Source organism: Colossoma macropomum, unplaced genomic scaffold, assembly GCF_904425465.1.
Source record: "Colossoma macropomum unplaced genomic scaffold, Colossoma_macropomum, whole genome shotgun sequence".
Lineage (NCBI taxonomy): Eukaryota > Metazoa > Chordata > Actinopteri > Characiformes > Serrasalmidae > Colossoma > Colossoma macropomum.
In genome coordinates, this window is record NW_023494795.1 from 2,076,738 (window position 1) to 2,102,905 (window position 26,168).

General features: G+C 39.4%; 1 protein-coding gene and 1 pseudogene across 2 annotated transcripts in view; both read right to left on the bottom strand.

Moving 5' to 3' along the window:
- si:ch211-243j20.2 (uridine-cytidine kinase-like 1) overlaps positions 1–26,168 on the bottom strand; it is a 52,073-nt gene that overhangs the window by 24,226 nt on the left and 1,679 nt on the right. For both annotated transcript variants that reach the window (XM_036581181.1, XM_036581182.1), the window contains exons 2-7: positions 18,225–18,427; positions 14,276–14,382; positions 13,411–13,581; positions 10,240–10,311; positions 4,281–4,470; positions 2,743–2,804 (exon numbers count right to left, since the gene is read on the bottom strand). In XM_036581181.1, the coding sequence (XP_036437074.1) occupies positions 2,743–2,804; positions 4,281–4,470; positions 10,240–10,311; positions 13,411–13,581; positions 14,276–14,382; positions 18,225–18,427 (805 nt within the window). The remainder of the gene's footprint in view (positions 1–2,742; positions 2,805–4,280; positions 4,471–10,239; positions 10,312–13,410; positions 13,582–14,275; positions 14,383–18,224; positions 18,428–26,168) is intronic.
- LOC118816340 lies at positions 12,964–13,134 on the bottom strand (annotated as a pseudogene).

The window sequence follows — 26,168 nt, forward strand, 5'->3', positions numbered from 1 at the left end:
TTTCTCAAAGGATGATTCATAATTTAACTCCTGCTGTCCACCACAGAAGAAAACACGATAAGAAATCTTTAAATCATAGAGGCTTACGTTACTGCTGTTTTCCTTCATATAAAGACTAGGGGATCTTCTATGTGCACAAATCTATAACTAAAAAAAAAGAATTTAAACTGCTTCTCCTGCAAAAGGTCACAGCTGCCAAAGGTGACCTTAAGAGGAAAGCTAATGTAAATTCCTGCAAAGAAAATGCCTACACCGCACTTTTAGAGCCTGTTTTCCAGTATGGGACATTTTCTTATATGGATTGTGAAGAGTGGTAAGTTTGCATTTATGGTTTTGTTTTTTTTTTTCCCTTTCTTTTTTGGAGACAAAATACAGGAAACCCTATCAGAACAGAGCTCATTTATATATACACTCACTGAGCACTTTATTAGGAACACTAGACTATACTACAAATACTATGTAGGGCCTCCCTTTGCTTTCAAAACAGCCTCAATCAGCCTGAGACGTCTTTTGCTTTGTGACATGATGCATTATCATGCTGGAAGTAGCCACTAGAAGATGGTAAATTGTGGCCATTAAGGGAGACACATGGTCAGCAACAGTACTCAAACAGGCTGTGGCATTTAAGCAATGATTGATTGGTATTAACAGGTCCAAAGTGTGCAGAGAAAACATTCCCCACACCATTACACCACCTGCACCAGCTTGTTGGGTCCATGGATTGATGCTGTTGGCACCAAATTTTGACCTTATCTGAGAGCCTCAACAGAAACTGGGATTCATCAGACCAGGCTACATTTTTCCAGTATTTAACTGTCTAGTTTTGGCGAGTCTGGACCCACTGCAGCCCCAGCTTTCTCTTCTTGGCTGACAGAAGTGGAACCTTACATGCTCTTCTGCTGTTGTAGCCCATCCTCCTCAAGGTTCGACATGTTGTGCATTCTGAAATGCTTTTCTGCTCATCACAATTGTACACAGTTAATACTTGAATTACTGTAGCCTTTCTGTCAGCTTGAACCACTCTGGCCATTCTCTGTTGACCTCTCTCATCAACAAGGCAGAACTGCTGTTCACTGGATGTCTTTTCTTTATCATGCAATTCTGAGTCAACACTAGAGACTGTTGTGCGTGAAAATCCCAGGAGATCACAGTTAAAGAAACACTGAACCAACTGACACCAACAAATCATGTCATGGTCAAAATCATTGAGATCACACTTCTTCCCCACTCTGATGGTTGATGTGAACATCAGCTACTGGCCCGCATTTGCATGGTTTTATGTGCTGCACTGCTGCCACAATTGGCTGATTAGATAACTGCATGAAGAGTAGGCATATAGGTGTTCCTAATAAAGTGCTCGGTGAGTGCATATATGTCTTAATTCAGTTTGATCCTAAGGGATAAAGAGAGGTAACAGTTATGTAAAAATGAATGATCACTGTTTTTGGTACACAAACACAAACATCAGAAGTAACCTAGGACTGAACAATTTGGGGAAATATTCTATTGCATGTTTTCTGACTAATATTGTGACAGATTTAAATAGTGATTATTTTCTATAAATTAGTCAGGCCCATATTTTGGAAGCAGATGAGAAAATCTACTTTTTCTTGGCTTGAGACTTGGATGCTGAGTCAAGTTTGCCAGACTGCCACACGGTTGCTTCTGATAGGTCTAATTCATCTACACATAACTCACAAGTTCAATTTTCAGTGTTATTGGATTATGAAATTTACCATACTTGAAAAAATACAATGATTAATAACATAGGTGATTATTAAAATTGGAGCTCTTATGATTTTAAAATTGCATTTTGATATAAAAACAATTCACCTTTCTGCCCTAAAGTAGAGCTCAGGGAGAAAAATAACATTCAAGAAAAATTGAGTATATGGACCCTTTAAATGTGCTCCCTTTGAAGGCTTTGAATCTTTTCCATCCAATAAAATATTCTGAAATGTTTGGTTCAGCATAATTTGTTACTGTTGACTTTACACTTTCATTGCTTTTTAAAAACTCTGACTACTCAATGAGCAGATCACTCGATTACTCAATGAGCAGATTATGTGATTGCTAAATTAATCAATAGTGACAGCTGTAAATAACCTAAATGCATGTTTGGTGCAGTGTGACTAATCGCGCTCCACTGAACCTCGCTGAACAGTTTTAAACCAGAAAAGATGGCCTCTTGTATTTCACATGAGGATGGGACATGATGAACCCAGCTATGTGCTTTCTAGGAACCATAAATGACTCCCTGAAATGGACAATGGGCCAATAAAACAGAGCATCAGCACTACCGGTCAGATTCATATACCCTAGTCAATGTTTACAATGTCCTTTAATCATAAATCATGTAACACTAAATATCTGCTGATTCTATTCTGCAGCACATATTTTGTGCACCCATGAATCTTCCCTCTGCAGTCTGTGCTGCTTGTCTTAACAACCTTGACCACTGGGAGGAGACAAAGACAACCTGAGTTAAGTCTGACTTAATGATATCAGCATGTCTTTGCAGCTCATTTAGTCATTGTTGAAAAATCAAATGCTCTAAATATTTACTCTGTGATTTATACCATGGCTTGGGTTTCATATGCACACCCATGCAACAAATCTCAGCTATCTGTGATAGTGACATGCACGAAGGCCATTCTCAGTTTATATCTAATCACATCTGTACATGCTATTATTATTTTTAGAATATATGTCTGCACACACGAAGCCTTTATTTTGACATACCTTTTCAAGCTGACTATGGACATGCTGGACAATCAAATCCAAAGCTACAAAGTTCTCTCCACCTTGAGGAAGAACAGAAGAGCGTTAGACACTTGGTACAAATGGAATTTCTGAATTTTTAGGAGGAAACATTAAATCTTAGGCATTAAGTTTTATTTGGGTATGAAGAAATCAAGTAAAAATTAACTTCTGGTGACTCTTCCATGTAGATGATGGTGTCTGTGCAACATCACCGAACAGTGCACCAGCGCATCATTTTTTCCTGTGCCAGCCAAAGCTTTCTGTAGGACCTTGCCAGTGATGTGGGGGATTTGCTTTGCATTTCTGACTGGTCTAAGATTATCAGAGAATTAGCAGTTAATTAATTAATAATAATGTTTTTTATTATTTATATAGCACTTTTCATGCCGGTGGCAGCTCAAAGTGCCTTACAGACAGGTGATAAAACATAGTTATACAAGAAATCATTAGTATTTATTTAGTATCAGAAGAAAATGAAACAGATCAAATTAGAAGATAAACACCACGAGACAAGAGTTTTAATGAAGCTCTGAGTTAAAGAGAGACGTTTTTAGATGCTTCTTAAAAGTGAGCTCTGAGCTTGACTGTCTAATAAAAGCTGAACTGAGCTCCACAGTTTAGAAGCAGAATAACTGAAAGAGTCTCTCCACGTTTTCTGTATTTTACAGAGGGTATTTGTAGAAGGCCACTGTCTGCAGATCTTACATTACGTGCTGGAACATAAACAGACAGACAGTCTGTGATGTAAGCGGAGCTTTAAGGTCATTTAGAGACTTAAAAACTAGTAGCAGAGCTTTAAACTCTATCCTGAACGATTCAGGCAGTCAGTGCAGCTCTTTTAAAGCAGGACTGATCTGATCTCTCTGTGTTGTTTTTGTTGATGCTGATGTATTTTGTACGAGTTGTAAAGGATGGACTGTTTTCTTAGGAAGTTCAGTAAGAAGATCACTACAGTGATCAACTCTGCTGGAACAAATACATGATCTGCGTCACTCAGAGAGAAAAGGCTGAAATTTAGTGACATTTCTCAGAAGATAAAAAGCTACTTTAGTGACTGCATTCAGATTGTCTTGAGTTCCAACAGTTTTAAAGGCTCACAGAATTTATTACATGCTGAAACTGTCTACACTTGATTTAGATTAAGGCCTAATGAATCAAATAAGCTCTGAGACCTTAAACACTAGATAGATCAATTGAAAGGGAATCCAAATTTATGCAAACGCTACATTTTATATTTTATTTTTTTTCCCCAATATCTTAAATTTAGCAAATGAACAATAATTTTGAGAAATGTCATATTTAAGTTTGTTCCATATAGAGGTTGTGTTAATTCCTTTTCACATAGAGAATTAACAAAATGTGTATATAAAAGAGAGCAGGCTAACTGCCTCCCAGTGCAGCTCACATCCGCTGCTGACCATATTAGTTTTTGTGGTGAGATCCTTTAAGAGCCGATGTGCTCAGTTATGTGGGTGTATGTGAGTCTGAATTAATGATGAATTCAGTTCAGCACTTACCTCTCGGAACCACAATATCTGCCACCTGGACTGTGGGTTCGATGTACTGTTCGAATGCTGGCTTGACAAATTTATTGTATTGCTTAATGACACCACCAATGTCACGACCTCGCTCTGAAATATCCCTCTTCAGTCGTCTGACCAGCCGGATGTCCGAGTCAGTGTCCACAAACACTTTCATGTCCAGCAGCTTTGGGGAATACAGAAAGAAGAGGAAAAGAGGTAGATAGGGAGGTTGAAAGCTACATTAAATCAACATTATTTATATTCATGAATAACATGAAAATGTAGATTTAAATATTATTAACTATACACCAAAATGTATGAATGGAATTTTACTCAAAAATTACTTTCTGAAGTTTTCTGTATTGAGATTTGACCACTGCTTCTAAAACACAAGGCTTTTTGGATATTAGTGTAGCTTCATTATTGATATTGGAGAGGTTTATCAGATCTGTTCACCATTCTAAACAAATCTGACACTGGCTTTCTTCTTTTGTCAGAACCTCCAACATCCTCGGTTTATTAGTCATATATAACCTGTACATGCACACCAGACTAGCATCTTAGAATCATTCTTTACATTTATTTGCCATCAAATTGGTTTTATGTTATTGAAAACATTGATTCTAAACTGTTGAATGAGAATCTGTTTTTCTAGTTAATCTTCTAACAGTGTCGACATTAGCAATGTCTGTCTGCTGCTTCTGAAAGCAGATAAAGCTGCAAAATTACACCAGAGATGTTGAAATTACACACTTACAGAAGTTACCAAATGCTTCACTGTTAACAGTTAACAAATGAAAGAAAATGATGGAACTCTGAACTTCCTATTTACAATTTTTCACAATATTTTTTAGACAGCGATTGAAACACAAGATTAAAACCTGTTGCCAGATTTGTGGTTTTCCCATTTGGGCTTGGTAAAAAACGGATGATGTAATGGTCAATTATTTGGGCCAGTTATGGCTAAAAGGTTAATTGGTTTTATAAAACTGCAATTTGAAAAAGCGCAATTTTCAGATCATAAGAGCTGCAATTTGTATTATCTTTTATTACATTATTATATTATACCTGTACAACCTAGACCAATCAGAACAAACCAAACGCTCATCTGCTGTGCACGTGACAACACAACCACAACTAAGTGCCAGTTTGGTGTACTATGCTCAATGTTCAGGCCTCAAGCCAGAAAAACTGGATTTTGTGGTTTTCATGGACCAAAAATAGGATAATTCATGCCTGCACTCACAATATTAGTCAGAAAAATCGCAACTTGATATCTGGCCAACATTCAGTCCTAGTAAAATCTGATATTCCTACAGAGCGAAAACCACGGCTTCATGTTGGTCCGAAAACATTCAGTGTGACATTTCCATAGTCAGCAGTTAAATCTGAATTGCAGCAAAAGGCAGAGGTAATGGCTGCATTGAAAATGGAGGATAAACGCAGCAGAAGGACGTATCAGTGGCCCAACACGGAGACTTGACATTCAGTGGAGCCAAAAGACAAGTGGGAAACAGTAAATCACCTACAAACTACCACACGGAAAAGGCACACGGATATACACACACAAACAGCACTGCTAGCAGATCTGTCACCACTGAGAGCGCCGAGATGAAGTGTGCGCAGGGTAGGATATATAAAAGACAAAGTGCAGAAGGTCAAACACATATATTACACTTTGTCCTGCAAGATATTCATCATTTCTCCAGCTGAACCACCACTGCAGAGCAGCAAGGAGCGCTGAGGTGCACTAGAGTCCTATTCACAAACTCCCATCATGCAATAATCTACACGAGTCGTGATTCAGTAAGAATGAAACAGTGAAGTGCCATCCATTCATTAGCTGACAGCTCCACAGACAGCTTCAACGCGCCGCACTCATTCGGACCGCTGGCTCCAGCTCAGACTGCGTGGCAGCCATAAATCACTAGGAGCCGGGCTCCTTCACCGATGCCCCCACAATCACTCCCGTTTTAATTCATATGGATTTCTGGGCGCTACTGTTCTTAAAAGAATCGAACAGCACAAGGGGAGCTATCAAAGTCGTCAGGGACGAATGGCGCCCGTTCATTTCCTCTGGCCTGACCGGCCCAGCCTGCAGCGTCTGAAAGAAAGAGCGGCGAAGACGAGACAAACATGCTTGATGAATCTGGTTTGTTGTGAGAGAGGAAAAGGAAAGTGAATGGGGAAGGGAAAGGAGAGGAACACCTAAAATCCCACACCCGGAAAAACAATGTCAATGCCTTCAAAAGAAAATCCAGACAAAACCCCATGATAAGAAGTATTTGACAGTTACGGCTGTTTTGAACTAAGAATTAAACAAAGTAAGATTAAATGAGTTTTCTTTGAAGCCAGTGTACAGTACAGGCCTGGGCGGCAGGGCGACGTAATGAGAAATCGTTGATAAGTAACCCGATGGCAACGCATAAAAGGGCGATAGTGTCAGGTCAGAGAACTGAGAGAGAAGTAGAGACCTTTAAACAGGTTGCTACCCATGTAGGGAAAATCAGGATTTATGTGCAATGTGGGCGATGGGGTCCAGTAGTTTTTACTGTTTATAAGAGAGAGAGAGAAAAGTTTGTTAAGAAGCTTCCAGTTAGTTTTCTCTGCTACACACTCTAAGCTAGCTGTACCCACATGGCTCTTCTCCTCCTACTTATGTTAAGTTTAGCTTGAGTGAATGGAACCAAAATGCAGACGAGCTGACATTTCAACTTGCTTCAAACTGACACACTGCAGTTAAACAACCAGTTATCGTAGAGCGAGGTTATCTCTGGTCCTGGAACTTAAAACAGTAGAGGAAGTTCCTCTGAGCTCTGTCTGCTTAACAGGATCAGAAAAAGGTAACAAATAATATTAAACAGCATAAACACAATGTTTTATTCATTTTTACTATGAAAACTCTCCGTTACTATGGAACCTTTAAAAAAGCTAGAGGAGAGTAAATTTGCCCCGTCTCTGCTGTGTGTGATTTACTGTCTGAGTAAAATGTGCAGTATTTTCTGTACGGTTTAAGTACTCTGGAGGTTAGTTAAATATGACTGGGTGGGGTGGGTTATAAAATTAATAATTGTGATTTTTAACTGGAAAATATTGCACCAGGTTTTTAACCTGGCTTTAACTCCAATTTTCCCCTTCTGACCACTTTCTTTGGAAGCAAACTTCCTGGACGGAAGCAGCATCGTAAGCAACTGATGGCACAGATTATCTGGGGGTGTGAGAGAGAAAATGAGCCCATCCAGCTCTGTGATTAAAAGTCCCCTGATATTTTCAAACGTTTGCTTTTTGCAACACAAAAAATGTTCACAAATCCTGTTGAAGGGCTCGACTGATAATCAGAGCCGATATTCAGCATTTTTCCAATTATTGGAATCAGCACTTCAACTTGCTTCCTTGATTCAAATGATGATTCAAAAAGGCAGATATCTGAGACAGATAATTACAGCAGCCTATTGCAGATACGGAGTCAGACGACTGGATTTCTGCTGACCCAGACAGCAGCGATGATAAGAAGATGAGTTTAATATGAATATTTTAAAATTTAGTTTAGCCATGAGTTTGCGTAGATAATTTAGCTGATTTATTAATACAAAGCCAAGTTCATGTTCTACAGCCATCTTACAGACAATCTGGAAAAGGAAAAAATGTAAAGTGTATTTATTAAATACAACTGAAAATGTATGAGAATGGTCAGAACACTCTTGAGGGCCACAACGTGGTCCCAGTGAGGTCACAAGAGTGATACTATAAGACATACACCTTAATAAACACAGAGAAAAGAATTCTGACAACTGCATTCAAGCTCTGCTGAATGGCTCCACCTACAGGCCACAGAAGACAGCTAACAGTTATTATGAATTTCTATTGGGTGAGCTCTTTACTAATAGATGATATAGGCTGCTGAACTTGAAGCATTTTTAATGGCATGCTAAAGATTTGTGGTTTATGACTTAATGCTAGCTAAGGAATGCAGGTCCAGTAAGTGCGCAGACTTACTGTTTCAAAATTCCTCTGTAATTTCTTTAATGTGTATATTGGGGTGTGGGGGGAAGGGGGCTGGATGGGGGAGGTCCTAGTAAAAAGGGGGTCATGGAATATAACTTTACCTTCAATAATTTATAACAATTATTAATGACTTCAAAAAAGGGTTGCACTAACATGCTGGCACATCGTCTGCCTGTATAAGCACAATGAGTCCTCACTGGCATCGTGTGCCATTCCAGTTAGCTCTGTTAGCTCATTAGCTTGTTACTGAGCCAACATAAAAACTCACGGATTCCCTCGACTGTTTATGAAATAAGAAAACATGTTTTAAAATGTGTTCTCTGTGTGCGGCTGCACCAGTGCTGTGACCTGAAAAGGTTTTTTTCATGTTTTTCCTTCCCTGCAGTTACTTGTCGATTCATTAAATCTTACAGATGCTCGCGTATAACAGTGAAAAAAGCATATCCCTTCCACAAATCAGCTATATCTGCAAGCCTGTTCTCTCTGCCATCTTTGGGCCTGATCTTATACTGTGTGTACTCTCACTACTGTAGAAGACTGACATCCCAACACCTGGGATTTTAAGTTATGTAACGTACACCTGGCTTAACCTCTTAAATGACATGGTGGAGGGCTACCACTGTCTGTTCCACAGACTTGGAACTGAAAATGGGTGTAAATGAAATGCAAAGTCTGGAGTCTTGTGTGTTTAGAGTGGAGAGAAGGCCTCATTTCCCTGGCTGAGACGTCAACGCTTCCTGTCAAAGCTACATTTCCTCAAAGACACACTCGTCCCTCTATACTACGACAACCATTAATCAGACTGTACGCAGCTCCACGCAATACAGGCTGGGCCAGTGCCATCGAATGCTGAGCAGCAGAGTCTGCCTCTCTCCCTCTTTCCTGTACTTCTGCGTATTAAACTGTGCTTTTCCGTACTCCTGCTTCACATAATCACATCGCATCCATCACTGGCGGCTCCAAATTTCCTCTTTCCCATGCTCTCATTTTTATCCCTAATCACCACACCACCCCTGTTTTCATGCGACCTTGCCGTTTATTATTTAAGTTCTTTCTTGCTTCCTATAATTTAAAGCTTTTTCTATTATCGTTCGTGCTCTCAGCCACTCTACACTGTCCGTCAGCCGTTAGCCCTCATCATCACCCAGTTTATTTATAAATATCATTCTCCACATATAATACCAGAGGCATTTTGTCAAGTTTCAACAAAAATCTAACCACCTTGGGAGCAACAACATTTCATGTCCATTTTATTCAAGTAACGTTTCACCATCTTGGCTGTAAATCTGTCTCAGTACATGCTGATGTGCCAGTATAAGCAAAAAAATATTATATAATCAAAAATGCAGACTTACTTTGCTCTGCTTTAAGCTTTAGCTATAGCCGCTTTTATCGCATCTCCAGCAGGAAACTTTTCCACAAACGTAGAACAGTTTCTTGTAAAATGTCTCAACATTTGACCTTTTACGAGGCTGAAGTTGCTTCTCATTCGTCAGCTTCTTGTTAGAATTTTCCCGTTCCACCTTAAATGGTGCCTTGTAGCTAACATGTAGCTAACAATGTAGCTAACTGTTGCATCATTTAAGGTGGAATGTGAAAATTCAAACAAGAAACTGGCGAGCGAGATGCTGACTTGACTTTTAGTGTCTGTCATTTACGTATCAGGAAACCAGCTGGAGTGATTATAAATGCAAATGAGTCCATTCATCTCCAAATTATCAATGTTTGTCTTTTCATTAGCTACTAGCTGGGCGAGATTGTTGTCTGTGTTGCTATAAACTGTGCTGAACGATCAGCAGAGCTTTATTTTACTGTAAAGGAGGATTATTTTATTTTTACCTACAAATCTAATTCTGCTGTGGAGCCACAAGAGGGCAGTAAAAGAGCAGACAACAATCAGACTGTTCTGTTCTAGCAAATTTTCACAAATTACAGGATGTGAACTTACCTTCAGAAGTTCCTTATTGGCAAATGAAAGGATTCCCTCAAATATTACTACGTTGGCACCATAAACAGTTTTCTACAAAGAAGAACACACAAAAGAAAAGAACCATTAGACGAACATGGTAAAAGGATAATTTGAGGTGCGACTAATTCTAAGCAATGCCAAAAACACAGAGGCTGGACTACATTAATTCACAGGTGCCCATAAGAGAACTGGGAACGAGATTTCTTTTTACTTAGACTGGTGTGAACGATATATCATATATATCACATTTTCATAAAACACAATATATAGGTGTGGAAAAATATCACTGGAGATTTCTTTGAAAAACAGAAAGCAAGTCTCCTAAAATGAGTGGAAGTGGTAAGATATTTTATTATGTTGTTGAGGCTCTGGATTTTTTTTTTTTTGTTAAATGTTTTCTGCTTTTTTTGAGGATGTAAAATGAATGATCCATCTTCCTGTCCTGCCCTCACTGCAATTCATAAATGGACTGCTTGAATTAGTTACTGCTTGTAACTCCGTGGAACCACCGGTGGTTCCAAAACGCACTGTCATATTCTTTACTTCATAACTTTCATATTTCATAAGCTACATTCTAAAGGTGGGGGTCGTATGAGAGCTGTAACTGTCTTCTTTCCAGTCAAATAGACAGGTGATGTAATTTTAAACCCTTATAATAAAAGAAGCTGCTCTGTAAACATTATTTTTATAAAATAATACAAAGAGCGTCTAAGATTTTTGGCTTTCAGCAGAAAATTGTCAGCATATAGCAACATGTGTATGATGATAAAACACATTTTCTGTTGATCTGAGGGGAGCTTTTCCAACAAACAAATAATTTGCCTTACGATTTGGTCATGTAAATTCGGATGGAAAAACCAATATATACCCATGAGCATATGTTTACTAGTTTGTTACTGGCCATACCAATGTGTTAATTCTCAGTTATCATTATCAGCCCAGAAATACTGCATCACTGCATCCTTAAGTGGTGCTGGTAATGTATCAGGGTGTCTCTGCACTGAATAACTTTATTATAAACGGAGTATTCTCACTCACCTGCCCTTTTCTGCACTCCGGCTTTCTCTCACTAATTCACTGCTCAACCCTGAACAGCTTATTTGCTGTTATGGTCTTTTGAAGCTTTCTGAGAATAACATGAATCCTCTCCTGAGGCACTAAGGTGACCTCCAAACCCTAGTGAGAGTCCAGCTTCAGGTGTAAAACTCTTTAATGTTATAGCCCATTATGAAGACTGAAAAACTGACTGAGTCCATCTCTTTTAAGAGCTGGGGAAGATGATTACGAGCCCACAAGCGCAAAACAAAAGCAGGTTTTGAATTAGTGTTGTTTGGTAGTGTCGTCATGATGTTTTTCTATTGCTCATTGTGTCTTTCAGGCATGAAATTGCATTTTGCACACGGGGGAAAGGTTTCACACGCTGTTATTCATTATTTTTAAAGCTGTTTCTATGAAAATGTATATGTATGAGTGGGTCTTTGGGCCATTAAGTTAAATATATGAGAAAGACACAGTTTATGTGGGAAAAAGTCATATTTGACTGCGGTTGGGTTTTGACAGTAGCTTTGATTTACAATCCATTTAAGCAGTTTGGATCGTCTCTCTCAGTCCATAATTACATAACCATATTATTATTTTATTGATATAAATACTATGTCTATGCTGCATTGTGGGCACAGTGTTTAATCATAACTACAGGACTGGCAGTGCCAAGGAAACATTTCAATTGTCAAGTTACACAGAATCTCTGGTCAGAGAGAAGTCATTAATATTAATTACACGCACCAACTTACTTTTACACGGCAGCAATATGTGGGATCATAAGTTTTTTGATGTATGTGGTGTCCTACAGCAAAAATAAGGAGTGCCTGAAAATGTGCCTTGTGTTGATATGTTAACGTTTCCATTTCCAATTTATTAGAACATTCAACACTATCAGTGTTGGGGTTAACATGGTACATGACAGTAATGTGATTGCTTTTTCCTCTAATAGCGCAACTCTGAAACCGCATTACTGTTACTGATAATAAGAATTTCATTACTCGCACCACTGATGTCTCTACACTCTTAAAAAAATGATTCCTTAGTATAGGCAGTGGTACTGAACCATGAGTTCTCTATACAACAATTTCATGCTTAAATGGTTCTTTACATGGTGAAATTGTTCTTTAGATTGATGGAGAATGCGCTGTATATGGTTCTAGATGGCATCTAAAAAAATCAGATAAAAAGTAAGAGAGTCTCAAACTCATCTAAACTAGTTTTTCATTCAGAATCAGCTCAAGTAGGCTTTACGTTTTATTCTTTGTCCAAACAGGTGTGTTAAAAAAGAAAAAGAACACAAAAAAACATCTCCAAAGTAAGTGGTTACCCAGGAACAGGCTGTGCAGTTTTAAATTGAATTAAATTACATTATTTTAAGGGACCCTTATGAGTCCCACGACGGGGGAAATTCACCTCCGCATTTTGACCCATCCATGCAGTGAAACACGACATACACACTAGTGAATGCACACTAGGGGGCAGTGAGCACACTTGCCCGGAGCGGTGGGCAGCCTTATCCACACCACCCGGGGAGCAGTTGGGGGTTACGTGCTTTGCTCAAGGGCACTTCAGTCACATACTGCCGGCTCTGGGGATGGAACCGGTGACCCTCTGGTCACAGGGCTGGTTCCCTAACCTCCAGCCCACGACTGCCCCCAAAAAAGGTGCACCGCTCCTGGAGGTACTGCAATACCAGGTCAATGCGTGGAGCGGACAGAGTAAGCGCCTCTTCCTGTTCTAAAAATCAATTTAATATGTGGTCCTCGTACAGAGGACCTATCAGATATTAAACTGATAAGAACAGATACCAAAGCGGCCAAAATGTGAAATGCGGCCGGGAGCACCAGGAAAGGTGTCGCCATTGTAGGTTAGCCTTATTTCTTTGGTTTTGCTACAAAGTCAGTATGTTTTTCTTGAAAATGAAGGTAAAAAGTTATAAAAAATTGCACTGGCCAACGGAGTCACCAAGTCAATGAACCTTAAGGCCAAAACTGATAAGAACAGATACCAAAGTGGCCAAAACGTGAAATGCTGTGGCCAGGAGCACCAGGAAAATACAAAAACAAACAAAGAACCACACAGAACCACACAGAACCACACACTTACCCACTCTTTGCGACGGCAGTGGGAAGTGAAGTCATACACAGGTACTTTGACGCTTTTACCCTTCTTCAGTTTCCTCAGCACAGTCACCAGCAGCTCGAAGTCAAAAGCGTCTGGGTGATCAAAGTTGTATTCATTCTTTGCCGCCAGCTCCTGTTCCTCTTTGGACAAAACCTGTACAGATGAACAACGAGCGAAACCATACATGAGACTGCAAAACCACCACACACTTCGTTTTCCCGTCTTTACAAATCACTCTCCTTCAAACTAAACACCTAACCTATTATAAAGTACACGCTGTGGAAGTGGGAGGGAACCTGGTTCTCCTTGAATGAATCAGAGTCTTTAGAGCAACAATCAATTGGATGTTGTGTCATTAAAGTGGTCAAATAAGGATTAATGACCAGCTCTCGCAAGTTCACAGAATGACTGATGTCTCTGCCTCTGTAATTCCACCACTCAGAGCTATTTAAACAGAGCAGTTCTATTAGCGGATCTTTCACGGAACAGTAAATACTTTATCCAGAGTCATCAAGTAGAAAACTGAAACTAACAGCTGCAGCTAATGCCTTAAACAGGAAGATCTACTTCACAATAGCTGAACCTTTTTCAGTTTGATCAGCGAGGATCCACAATGGAAAAACCACGTTCTGTGGTGGAACGAGCAGAATCCACATAATCCACATCCTGGTGCTTTGGCCAAAGTACACTGCACTGTCTGGACGCAGCCTTAGTCAATGATTTTTAAATTGAGTTTAATCAATTAATTATGACAGCCCTAAATTCACTTAATATTCTTAATCAATCAGTATTTACTCATTGAGTTTTCTTACACCTTTATGGCCCATTGAGGTTTCCCCATCGTTACCTTGTAAAAAGAGTCCATAGAAAGAAGCACCACCCAGGGGACGTCCAGAGCTTCAATTATCTTATTGGCCACTGTGGTTTTCCCAGAGGCACTGCCACCACACAAACCTGCAGAAGACACCATTAATCATGCTCATTAATAACTTCTTTAGAAGTTCATCTCAGGCACAATTGTACACCTAAACAGCAGACATCAACAGGATAATCAAAGGTTAACAAAGAAACACTAAGCATTACTGAAGAAACAAATAAAGAGAAACACATGAATGATCTGATAATTGCAGAAAATCAGATTTTGTCAGTAATCCATTAAATGCATTTACTTAGCGGAAAATATGAATATGCAACCCCATTTCTAAAAAAGTTGGGACGCTGTGTAGAATGTAAATAAAAAAAGGATGCAATGATCTGCAAATCATATAAACCATATTTTAAAGGAAAATACCACAAAGACAACATATCAAATGTTGAAACTGAGAAATTTTATTGTTTTTTTGAAAAATATTTGCCCATTTTGAATTTGATGCCAACAACACGTTCCAAAAAAGTTGGGACGGGGGCCTGTTTACCACTGTGCTTCATCACCTCTTCTTTATCAACACTCTAAGCGTTTGGGAACTGAGGAGACACTGCTGTAGTTCTGAAAGTGAAATGTTTTCTGTTCTTGTTTCATACAGGATTTCAGCTGCTCATCAGTTCAGGGTCTCATTTGTTGTATTTTTCATTTCATAATGCACCAAATGTTTTCAGTGGTGACAGATCTGGACTGCAGGCAGGTCAGTTTAGCACCTGGACTCTTAATACGGAGCAATGCTGCTGTAATACATGCAGAATGTAGTTTAACATTGTCTAATGCCCCCTATACAATCATGAATACTGGCTTTTGCACTGTGCACTGATAACAAGCTGAGTGGTCTTTATCCCGGAGGACACAGTGTCCATGATTTCCAAAAAGAATTTCAAATGTTGATTCGTCAGACCACAGGATACTTTTCCGCTTCCTCTCAGTCCATTTTAAATGAGCTCGGGCCCAGAGAAGGTGGCAGTGTTTCTGGAACCTGTTTATGTACAGTTTCTTCTTTGTGTTTTAGAGTTTTAACTTGCATTTATGGATGCAGTGATGAACTGTTTTCACAGACAGTGGTTTTCAGAAGTGTTTCTGAGCCCATGCAGTGATTTCCACTACAGAATCATGTCTGTTTTTAATGCAGTGCTGTCTGAGGGCCCAAAGATCACGGCCAGCAAATACTGGTTTTTGGCCTTGACCCTTACATACAGAGGTTTCTCCAGATTCTCTGAATCTTTTAATGATATTATGTACCGTAGATGATGAAAAGCAAAAGTTCTTTGCTATTTTCTGTTGAGAAACGTTATTCTTGAATTGTTGCACTATTTGATGGTGCAGTCTTTCACAGAGTGGTGAACCCCTCCTCACCTTTACTTCTGAAAGACTCCGCCTCTCTGAGATGCTCTTTTATACCTAATCATGTTACTGGCGTGTTGTCAATCAACCACCAGTTGTTTTTCTTAGCATTACACAACTTTACCAGCCTTTTGTTGCCCCCGTCCCAACTTTTTTGGAACGTGTTGTTGGCATCAAATTCAAAATGGGCAAATATTTTTCAAAAAGCAATAGAATTTCTCAGTTTCAACATGTGATGTGTTGTCTGTGTACTATTTTCAATAAAATTTAGGGTTTAAATGATTTGCACATCATTGCACTGTTTTTATTAACATTTTGCACAGCATCCCAACTTTTTTGGAAATGGGGTTATATATCATCAAGCTTGAAGAAAATTTAAATGCTTCATTTTGTCAGGCATGTAACTGGTTTCAGCATCACTCCGATAGTGTTTTGTTGCCATCTCGTGAGTGCTGTCCTAAATGCAGTTTGCTTTTTCCGGTACTGTGGTTTATTTTGGCATGTGTGGACCGATAAAAATGAAAGAAATCAGAGTAAGGGTTTACATGCACCGAGAAGTCCAATTACTGAGCTAAAATCCAGCTCTCTATCAGATTTCTAGGCCTTACTCCAATCTAAAAAAAATCAGAGTATGCTGTTAACATGACCACTTGAATAATCACATAACTGCCGAAATCCAATTATGATCGAATTGTTAAGTGCATATAAACGCACATAGTGCTGTTTAAAGAAACTGACAACAATCAAATCCAAAACATAATCTTGAAAAATACTCTTTTTCGAAAGCTCAAATGCTCACTGTTCTATAAGGAAACTGCACAGCTGAAGCGTCACGCATTTCTTGCTTTTTCTTTCCACTGAACTCTGCAAACAGCAGGACAGAGGAACATTTTAAATTAAAGTGACTAACAGCCCAGAGTTAAGAATAAGTGCTACCATGCAGACTGAATTCTCAGCCGAAACCCCTTGACGTATATATCAGCTGAAGGAGTATCAGAGGAGCACTAAGCAACGGAGCTAAAAATGAAAAACGTCACTAGTGGTACTAAACACAGAGTTAATAATGGCTGCTGGGCCTAAATGAAGTTAAAGATGCTTTAGTGCACATTTTATGTCCTCGGCTCTCCTCTCCTCATGTCGATGACCTCTGTTAAAGAAAGCTGGTTCCACTCGGGAGGGTTTATTCCCTTTCCCACAGCTGAGGGACGTGCAGGTAGGCAGGAACCTGTTTTACGGGAAGAATCGACTGGAGCACATCCAAGTGTGAAATTGTAACCAGTCAGGCAGGGTTTATTGTATGTAGCAGGATACTAATGACAAGAGGGCTCGGCCACTGCATGGCGTTAGAATCACAACTAAGTGACCATATGTGCCAAAGCAGCAGTGGATCCTGCTCATTCCAACTGTAGTTCAGGACTTGGTCTTCAGTCAAGTGCAAGTACATGAACAAATACAGTAAATTAATAAGAAAACCAAGCAATTTAAAGAGGGTTTTTTATATTTATAGCATAATTAAATAATTAAGATGTATACAAAGTCATTCAGAGTGGTCTGATGTGAAATGCTCCATTCTAGAGAAACTCAACAAGATCTATCCACAGTGGTGGTGATGGGAATCAGACGTCTGTCTCTAAAAGCTCCTACATAGAAAATTTTACGATCTGAGTTCTGAGAAGGTTTTGGCCAAAAATGTAATTTTTAAACACATTAATGGCGGAGAGGTATAAGCAAAGCAATGTAAGGCAAAATAGTCTCCAACAAAATTTGTCTTTTCAGATTTACCACTATTTTACCATCATGAACATTAAATATAAAACACAGAAGACAGATGTAGGTTCACTGATTGATTTGGGGGAAAAAATTAAAGTGGCTATATTGCACTGTAGACATTGTGTCCCCTGGTTCTTATCACCACCACTGTAAAGAAATCAGAGTCTGTAGGTTTCCCTACAGTGAACCATTTCAACTCAAGCCACTCTGAGTGACTTTGTTGAATTCCTTGTGGTTCCTTTATCGACACTTGAATTATGTGGAAAATTTGTGGAATCAGTGGACTTTCCCTTTCAGCCACTGTAGCACATAAACAAAAGTAGTACAAACATCGCTAGTAGCTGCTTATCCCTTGCAGGCATTAGGCACATGAAGCCAGGCCCATAATATCAGAATGAGCCCAGCAGGACCTGCAAACGTAACTGTGAATGAAGTAACAGTAAAAACATGTCTATGTTGACAAAGATATGATCAGAATGTGCAACAACAAGAAAGTCAGTAGTATTAAAGAAAAATGTCTATCTGACCGTTATCCGAGAATCTGAAAGACTTCTCTCGAATAGTTTTTAAAATAAACTACAAATGAAGTTTATGAAAATGAAACAGCCTGAAATAATCTACATTTAGTATAGTCTGCTACAGTGCCGGGCCACTGTCAAATACCACTGGCATGATCACTGGTCACTGTCAAATGGCACACGTTCCATAAGCTGTGAGAACAGCAGGGTTTTGTTAGCAGTCTGGTTGAGTAACTTACCTATGACAAAAGCCTCTTTGAAGGTGGTCCCGGTGACATTGTACCAGGGTGGTCTCCCTGCCGTGTAGATTGTCCTCTTATTGGTCCTCAGTAGAGGTGGCTCTGTCTTGCTCTGACTGGTGGTCCGCTTGCGTGGGGACAGTGAGGGGGTCAGGGGGCAATTATGCCTCATAAGCCCATCAAGAGAATCCTCACCACTGCCACTGCAATACAAAGGCCAAAAACACCTCTAATAAGTGGACGATGACCAAAAACAGACAGTTTACTGTGCTGAATTCACATCACTGTATCACCTATCTTGTTAATACACACTGTATATATGTATATATCATAACTGCTACTTACCACTCAGTACCTGCTCTTACGTAAATACAACAAATCTGTCTTACATGCTATGTAAACATGTGAAGATATACTTTGATTCCTACTCTCTTATACTTTAACTTGGGTCTATATTTTGTCTATTTATTTATTTCTGCCTAACGTATGTCTATCATAATTTCTATTTCTTATTTTCTGCATGGTAAATCGCTGCTGTCGGAACAAAACCTTGTATCTCCAAAATTATAACTTTACAGTAGAAAGTACAGTATTGACTTACTTTCAATGAAAGTCAATGGAGCCAAACTTTTTTCCAAGTCATTTTTGGCCATTTCATCTTCTTTTGATCCATACATCATGAAATTTATACAAAATGTAAAGAGGCTCAGGTATGTTCAAATAAAGTCAAAAACTGAAAAACAATAAAAATGGAGATACAAGGTTTTCTTTCAATAGCAGTGATATGTAAGGATCAGTAAAGTTCTATTTATCTATCTAGACATCTACCTACCTACCCATCTCTAAATAAATATATAAATGGAACAATTACAAATATTTGAGCTAAATAACATTAACAATCAATCAATAATAAACAGAAACATTTTTCTTTGCCTTAGCTTTTATCTGACAAAGATTGAGCTTTAATTTGCAAAATTACAGTAAGAAAGTATTGCTGCTGCTGTTATTGTTATTATACGTACATCAGCTGATGATTCCAGCAGCACTGATTGTGTCCAGAAGCAACAGCAAATGTTCTTAAAGATACTGCTACCACAACTACTACTACTACTAATAATAATAATAGATAATAACCATTTTTATCATTATTGCAGCAGCACTTTTTACAATATTTTTGAGACACTGAAGCAGATATGGGAGCAAATAAAGTGATAGCTTGAGAGTCGAGTCTTAATCTTTCTCAAACAAAAGAACATCATAAAGTACAGTTCAGTAAAAGTTGTGGTTGTAATATTATCATCTTTAATTTGGCCACAACACTGTAATTAATTTAGTAAGAAAGAACAGAACTGTCAGAGCAGAATGTCACACAAATCCCTTTTCTGCTGCCATGGTTTCCACAGCTGCTTAGCGTAGCCTGGCTACACGAGAGCTGAGACATGACTGTGTTTTTGCCCCCGAGCCATTTTATCCAATGTCTGAAACACTGTGGCCTGAATACGTCCTAAAATCTACACTGTACCATGAGCTGCTTTTTGAGCACGTTAAACAGCTTCATTTCCACATGCAGCTGCAGGTTCAGTTATGTTTACATGTGGGAATATTATCGTCTTGCTAAATAAATAAATGAACAACGTTTTTACCCTGGAGGTTAATGAGTTTTCACTGTCACTGGAGGCTGTTACTGCTGTAACTGGATTAACTGTCACCAGGAACAGGCCTATATCAGACATCCTTTAATACAGGAATGTGCTAAAGCATTAATGGCCATCAATTTTAAAAGAACCAGAGCAATGACAAGAATTAGTGTAAATTTTAAAGCCTTTTTTGTGGTCAGCATTAGGCATCGTCATCAGTAAGTTTGGGATCAATAAATCGGAACAAATTGATTAATCAACATCAATATTGTTAATATGTAAAATCAAAAATATTTAAATACTCAATTTCAAAAATGTTTAGGACAGTTTCCATTTATGTAGGTCAGGCATCAGCAACATGTGGCTCTTTACTGCCCTGTGGCTCCACAGCTGAATCAGATTAGTAGGTAAAAATAAAATAATCCTCCTTTGCAGTAAAATAAAGCTCTGCTGATCGTTCAACACAGTTTAACAATAAATGGTCTTAAACTCTGGAGTTAATGTAGAACTGCTAATTCACCCTTCAACCCTGAAGATCAGCGCAGACTGCTGGTCACCATAGCAACACAGACGACAGTCTCGCCTAGCTAGTAGCTAACGAAACGGCAAAGAGGGAGATTTAAGACGAACATCGATAACGACGAATGGACTTAGTTGTGTTTATAATCACTCCAGCTGGTTTCCTGATACGTTTAATCTGCAACGAGAAACTGAAACACTACAAATTGAGAAGTTGAAGTCAGTTTCTCGTTCGCCAGTTTCTTGTTTAAATTCTCCTGTTCCACCTTAAATGGTGCAGCTGTTACATTCTGGCACGTCAAGCCCCATTTAAGGTGGAACAGGAAAATTCGAACAAGAATCTGGCGAATGAAAGGCTGACTTCAAATTCTCAACTTTTTAACGTTAAGAGACATTTTCCTGCCAAAGATGCGAGAAAAGCGGCGACAGCTAAAGCTTAAAGCAAAGTAGGTCTGCTTTTTCGTTTATATTATATTTTAGCATATCAGCACATACTGAGACATGTTTACAGCCAAGATGGTAAAATGGACATTAAATGTTGTGGCTCCCAAGGTGGACTGATTTTTCTTGAAAGGACAAAATGGCTCTTCTTAACTTTTGGGTTGCGACCCCTGGTGTACATGGATCACATGAAAAGTTGGGGGAAAGGTTCAGGCTGAGATCTGACTATACTGTACAAATCGTGTCCAAACTGCCATCAGAAATGCCTTGTTAACTCATGATTGATCCAACCCTCGTCTGAGCAAAGTTTCAAAGAAATGTGCCACGGAGAGCGAGAGGGAACCCATGGTCTCCAGGATCCCCTCAGACAGAGCTGCTCGCGTGGTGCTCAATGTTTGTGTGGGTGAGGGAGCACGGAAGATCCTTCACATCCTCTCCAGGAATCCACACACGCCCAGCTTTGATTGGAGCCTCGTTTGAGTAAGGCTCTCATCATGTGGTCAGAAAATGGACACAGACACGACGGCCTTAACGCAGCAACAAACAGTGACCAATGAAACTGAAATTTAATGCAAGACTCTCCTCAATTTAGATTAGTTTCTGTACTATTGTCTACAGCTACTGTTACACAAAACTGCCAAAATTTTACACAAAGTAGGAGCAACCCAACTGTGTTTATTAAAAAAAAATAATAAATCAGTACATAGATGTGAAAAAGTATTCACCCCTTCCCAATGTCTTCTACTTTTCGCATATTTGTCACATTTGAATGTTTTAGATTATCAAGCTACTTTTAATATTAGACAGACAATCCATGTAAATACAAACTGCTGTTTTTACATGATGACTTCTTTTATTGAAAGAAAAAAAAAATGCTGCTCAGCCCTACCTGTCCCTGTGTGAAAAAATAATTGACTCCTTAGCTACTAAATCAACCAATTAACCAAATTCAATTGACTATGGGGATCAATTTCACTGACCACACCCAGGCATGATCACTGCCAGACCTGCTGAATCTAAACATCACCTAAATAGAACATTCACACGGCACTGTGAAGCAGCACATGATGCTGCGTTCTAAAGAGAGTCAAATACAGCTGTGAAACTAAGTCACTGAAATCTACCATCTGGAAAGGGTTACAGAGCCACTGTTGAGGCTCTGGGACTCCAGAGAACCACAGTGAGAGCCATTTTCCACAAATGGGTAAAACTCAGAACAGTGATAAACCTTCCCAGGAGTGGCCGGCCTATTATAAATTTCACCAAGAGCGAATCAACGACTCATCCAGGAGTTCACAAAAGAACCCAGATGAACATCTAAAGAACTACAGACCTTACTTGCCTCAGTTAAGGTCAATTTACACAATAAGAAGTACACGGGTCAAAAACACCATTTATGGGGGAGCTGCAAGACGCAAACCACTGCTGACCACAAAGAACATAAAGGCTCCTCTCGCATTTGCAAAAAAACATTTAGACAACCCCCAAGATCATTATTTTGGGATACTTTTCTGTGGACTGATGAGTCAAAGGTGGAACTTTTTGGAAGACAGGGGTTCAGTTACATCTGACATAAAGCTAACACCGCATTCCACCATAAGAACATCATACCTACGGTGAAACATGGTGGTGGCAGTGTGAGGGTCTGAGGCTGATTTGCTTCTACAGGACCTGGACGACTTGTCATAATTAATGGAACCATGAATTCTGCTCTCTATCAGAAAATCATGAAAGAGAATGCCCACCCATCAGTTCAGGACCTAAAGCTCAAGCACAGCTGAGTTATGCAGCAGTTCAGTGATGTGAAGCACATAAGCAAGTCCACCTCTGAATGGCTCAAAGAAACAAAATTAAGGTATTGGGGTCAAGTCAAAGTACTGACCTGAATCTCATAGACACGTTGTGGCAAGACCTTAAACACTCAGTTCATGCTCGAAAACCCTGTAATGTAGCCAAATTAAAGCAATTCTGCCAAGAAAGAGGCCAAAATTCCTCCACAGCACCGTAAAAGACTCATTGCAAGTTATCACACCTTTTATTAGGTTTATGGGGGAAATTGGTTTTTCACATGGGTAATTAGGTTTTGAATAAATCTTTATCTTCAATAAATGGAATGATCATTTAAAGGTTGTATTTTTCATTTACTCATGTTGTCTTTATCTTATATTAAAGTTAGCTGGATGATCTAAAACACTAAAATGTGACAAATTAGCAAAAATATAAGAAACCAGGTGAGGGGCAAATACTTTTTCACAGCACTGAAGCTAATAATGGACTTTAAAGTTTCATACGGTTTCCCAGAGCCAGGTTAAAGGGCCAATCTGATAAACATGAAATACGTGACTATCACAACATCTGTGGTAAACATGTTTACTCACGTCTATAATGGTGACGCAGTCGTCTCTAGAGTGAATGTTCAGGTTTAAACACTAGGAAAGCCCCTCATGATGAACCTTGAAAGCAGATTTATTTTTTTAGGGTAGATTTGTGGGGGGCAAAGCTTTTTTCTCCACTAGTTATCAATGCAGAATGAAATATGTGAGCTAAGATCAATGCTAGTGAGAAAAGTGTCCTCCTTACAGCCATGTAACTGTGGTAAATGTCCTCAACGCATCATTACAACAGAGAGAATGGGTCACTTAAACAACAGTAGTTCTTCATCAGATGAGGAAGACAACGAGCTAAAAGCTAATGTTGATCAGGTACCTAACAAACAAGATACCCTACATCAGTTTGGCTTCTTTTCTCTGACTGAAAGGGTAAAAACACAGAATCACTGCTTTCTCTATGACTTCATTCCACGATCGGGGTAAGAGCTGTACTAATGCTAGCTTGTATTTTTAGCCTATAGATCAGCCGCTAACAGTCAGAACTGACTAAGCTGTTGACACCACAGGGATTCCCATCTCTGATATGATGTGTTTACATACCTGCATGCTGAGTATTGTAAACACACCATACCTACAACTGAACAAGAACATGAAAACAATATCCACCTTATTCCTGCACACCATGATGCTCCAAGTGATTTATGGACAGAATCTCTGGCGAATTGTAAACATTTTATATCATATGCAAAATATATTAAATGCTATAACATCCTAACATGGCAGAAATGAGGAGTTTAAAAATATAAATGACCTTTATTGTTGTGATGCTGTTTGAATGCCCGAGTGCCGATGTTTGAAATCAATCAGTGTACTGAAACCTGAACCTGCTGGAGAAACGCTTTACTCAGAGGATCCAATTTAGAGTCTTCACCCATCAGTCACACTAATAAAGTCTTCCATTCAAACCTTTTAATTGTGTTCACACTGAGAGTTGGATACGGGCAGAAAACGGCGGCCTTAACGCAACAGCAAACAGCGACCAATGAAACTGAAATTTAATGCAAGATTCAATTTAGATGAGCACTTCACTGTTTCTGTACTGCATTGTTTACAGCTGCTGTTACATAATAAAGCAGTGCCATTACAGTTATATGGGATTTTTAAGGCAGCTTTAAGCTCCTAACAGGCATTTAAGTAACATTCTTCGTTACTTAAAATTTGTAAAATTTGTTACGTAAAATTTGTTATTTTGCATGGCTCAGTTTTTAAGTAACACTTTATTTAAAGGTTTGAACATAAAGTGTGTATTTTATTACTGCAGCATTAGCCTGATACCTGTTCAGCTCTCTGCTACCTGCTCAGCTCTCTGCTACCTGCTCAGCCTCTTAGTGAGGGTGGAATCCAGTTATAAAGAGAATATATAGATGAAAACCAGTTAAAGCAAGTCTACTGGGAGCCAACAGTGATGTTCAACTGGCAGTTCATCATCCGGCTCCACTTCATGGACAGATTTCTCTGGGCTTTTTCAAGGAGTCATTATGAAGCCAGGTTCTCTGCTGATGCTCTCATGATTGTAGCGTTGCTGCTCTTGCTGTAATTTAATCTTCACTCGGCTGCACTGACGGCCACAAAAGGCCCGCGGTCCCGGAAACGGCACCGACGTTTAAAACTACTAATCAATAATGTAAAACTGACCACACACGGTTTGTCTCGCGCGCCCGCGGCAGCTGGGCAAGTGGCGGGACGCCACAATATTACACTCCAGAACTCCCACTTAACTCTAAAGTTAATAAACAGTCCAATACCAGCACCTGGTTTAACTCACACAACCAAGCAACCAGCCCATAATGTTTCAGGTGAACTGACCGTCTGAGGTAACTTAGCCATGTTAGCTGGTCAGCTAGCTTCCAAAACAGCCTGCCACGCAGCTCTTTCCCGTTTTGACAGGCTGTTGAGCGAAAAGAGGGAACATTAAAGCATAAAGTTCATTTAACAGACTTAAACAGCACTGATAGGATCTGCGTTTATTCAGCTTCTCGCTATTTCGTACAAAGTGACCGCGCTGGCTTAGCTTTCCTACACCAACCAGCTCGGTCCGATTCTGGGTTGTAAAACCATTTAAATCGGCTCTGTTAGTATTTTTAGCAATGCAACAATACTGACTATCAAAGCAACCCATTCAGCTTTTCTCCCTCTCTCTCTCTCTCTCCCTATATATGTAGATATAGATATATCTCCTTTTCTCTCTCCCTCTATCTCTCTCTCTCCCTCTATATGTAGATATAGATATATCTCCTTTTCTCTCTCCCTCTATCTCTCTCTCTTCCTCTATATGTAGATATAGATATATCTCCTTTTCTCTCTCCCTCTATCTCTCTCTCTCCCTCTATATGTAGATATAGATATATCTCCTGTTCTCTCTCCCTCTATCTCCCGTTCTCTCTCCCTCGTTTTCTCGCCCCCCCCTCTATCTCTCTCCCTCCCTCTATATGTAGATATAGATATATCTCCTGTTCTCTCTCCCTCTATCTCTCTCTCTATCTCCCGTTCTCTCTCCCTCGTTTTCTCGCCCCCCCCCATCTCTCTCCCTCCCTCTATATGTAGATATAGATATATCTCCTTTTCTCTCTCCCTCTATCTCTCTCTCTCCCTCTATATGTAGATATAGATATATCTCCTTTTCTCTCTCCCTCTATCTCTCTCTCTCCCTCTACATGTAGATATAGATATATCTCCTGTTCTCTCTCCCTCTATCTCCCGTTCTCTCTCCCTCGTTTTCTCGCCCCCCCCCTCTATCTCTCTCCCTCCCTCTATATGTAGATATAGATATATCTCCTTTTCTCTCTCCCTCTATCTCTCTCTCTCCCTCTATATGTAGATATAGATATATCTCCTTTTCTCTCTCCCTCTATCTCTCTCTCTATATGTAGATATAGATATATCTCCTTTTCTCTCTCCCTCTATCTCTCTCTCTCCCTCTATATGTAGATATAGATATATCTCCTTTTCTCTCTCCC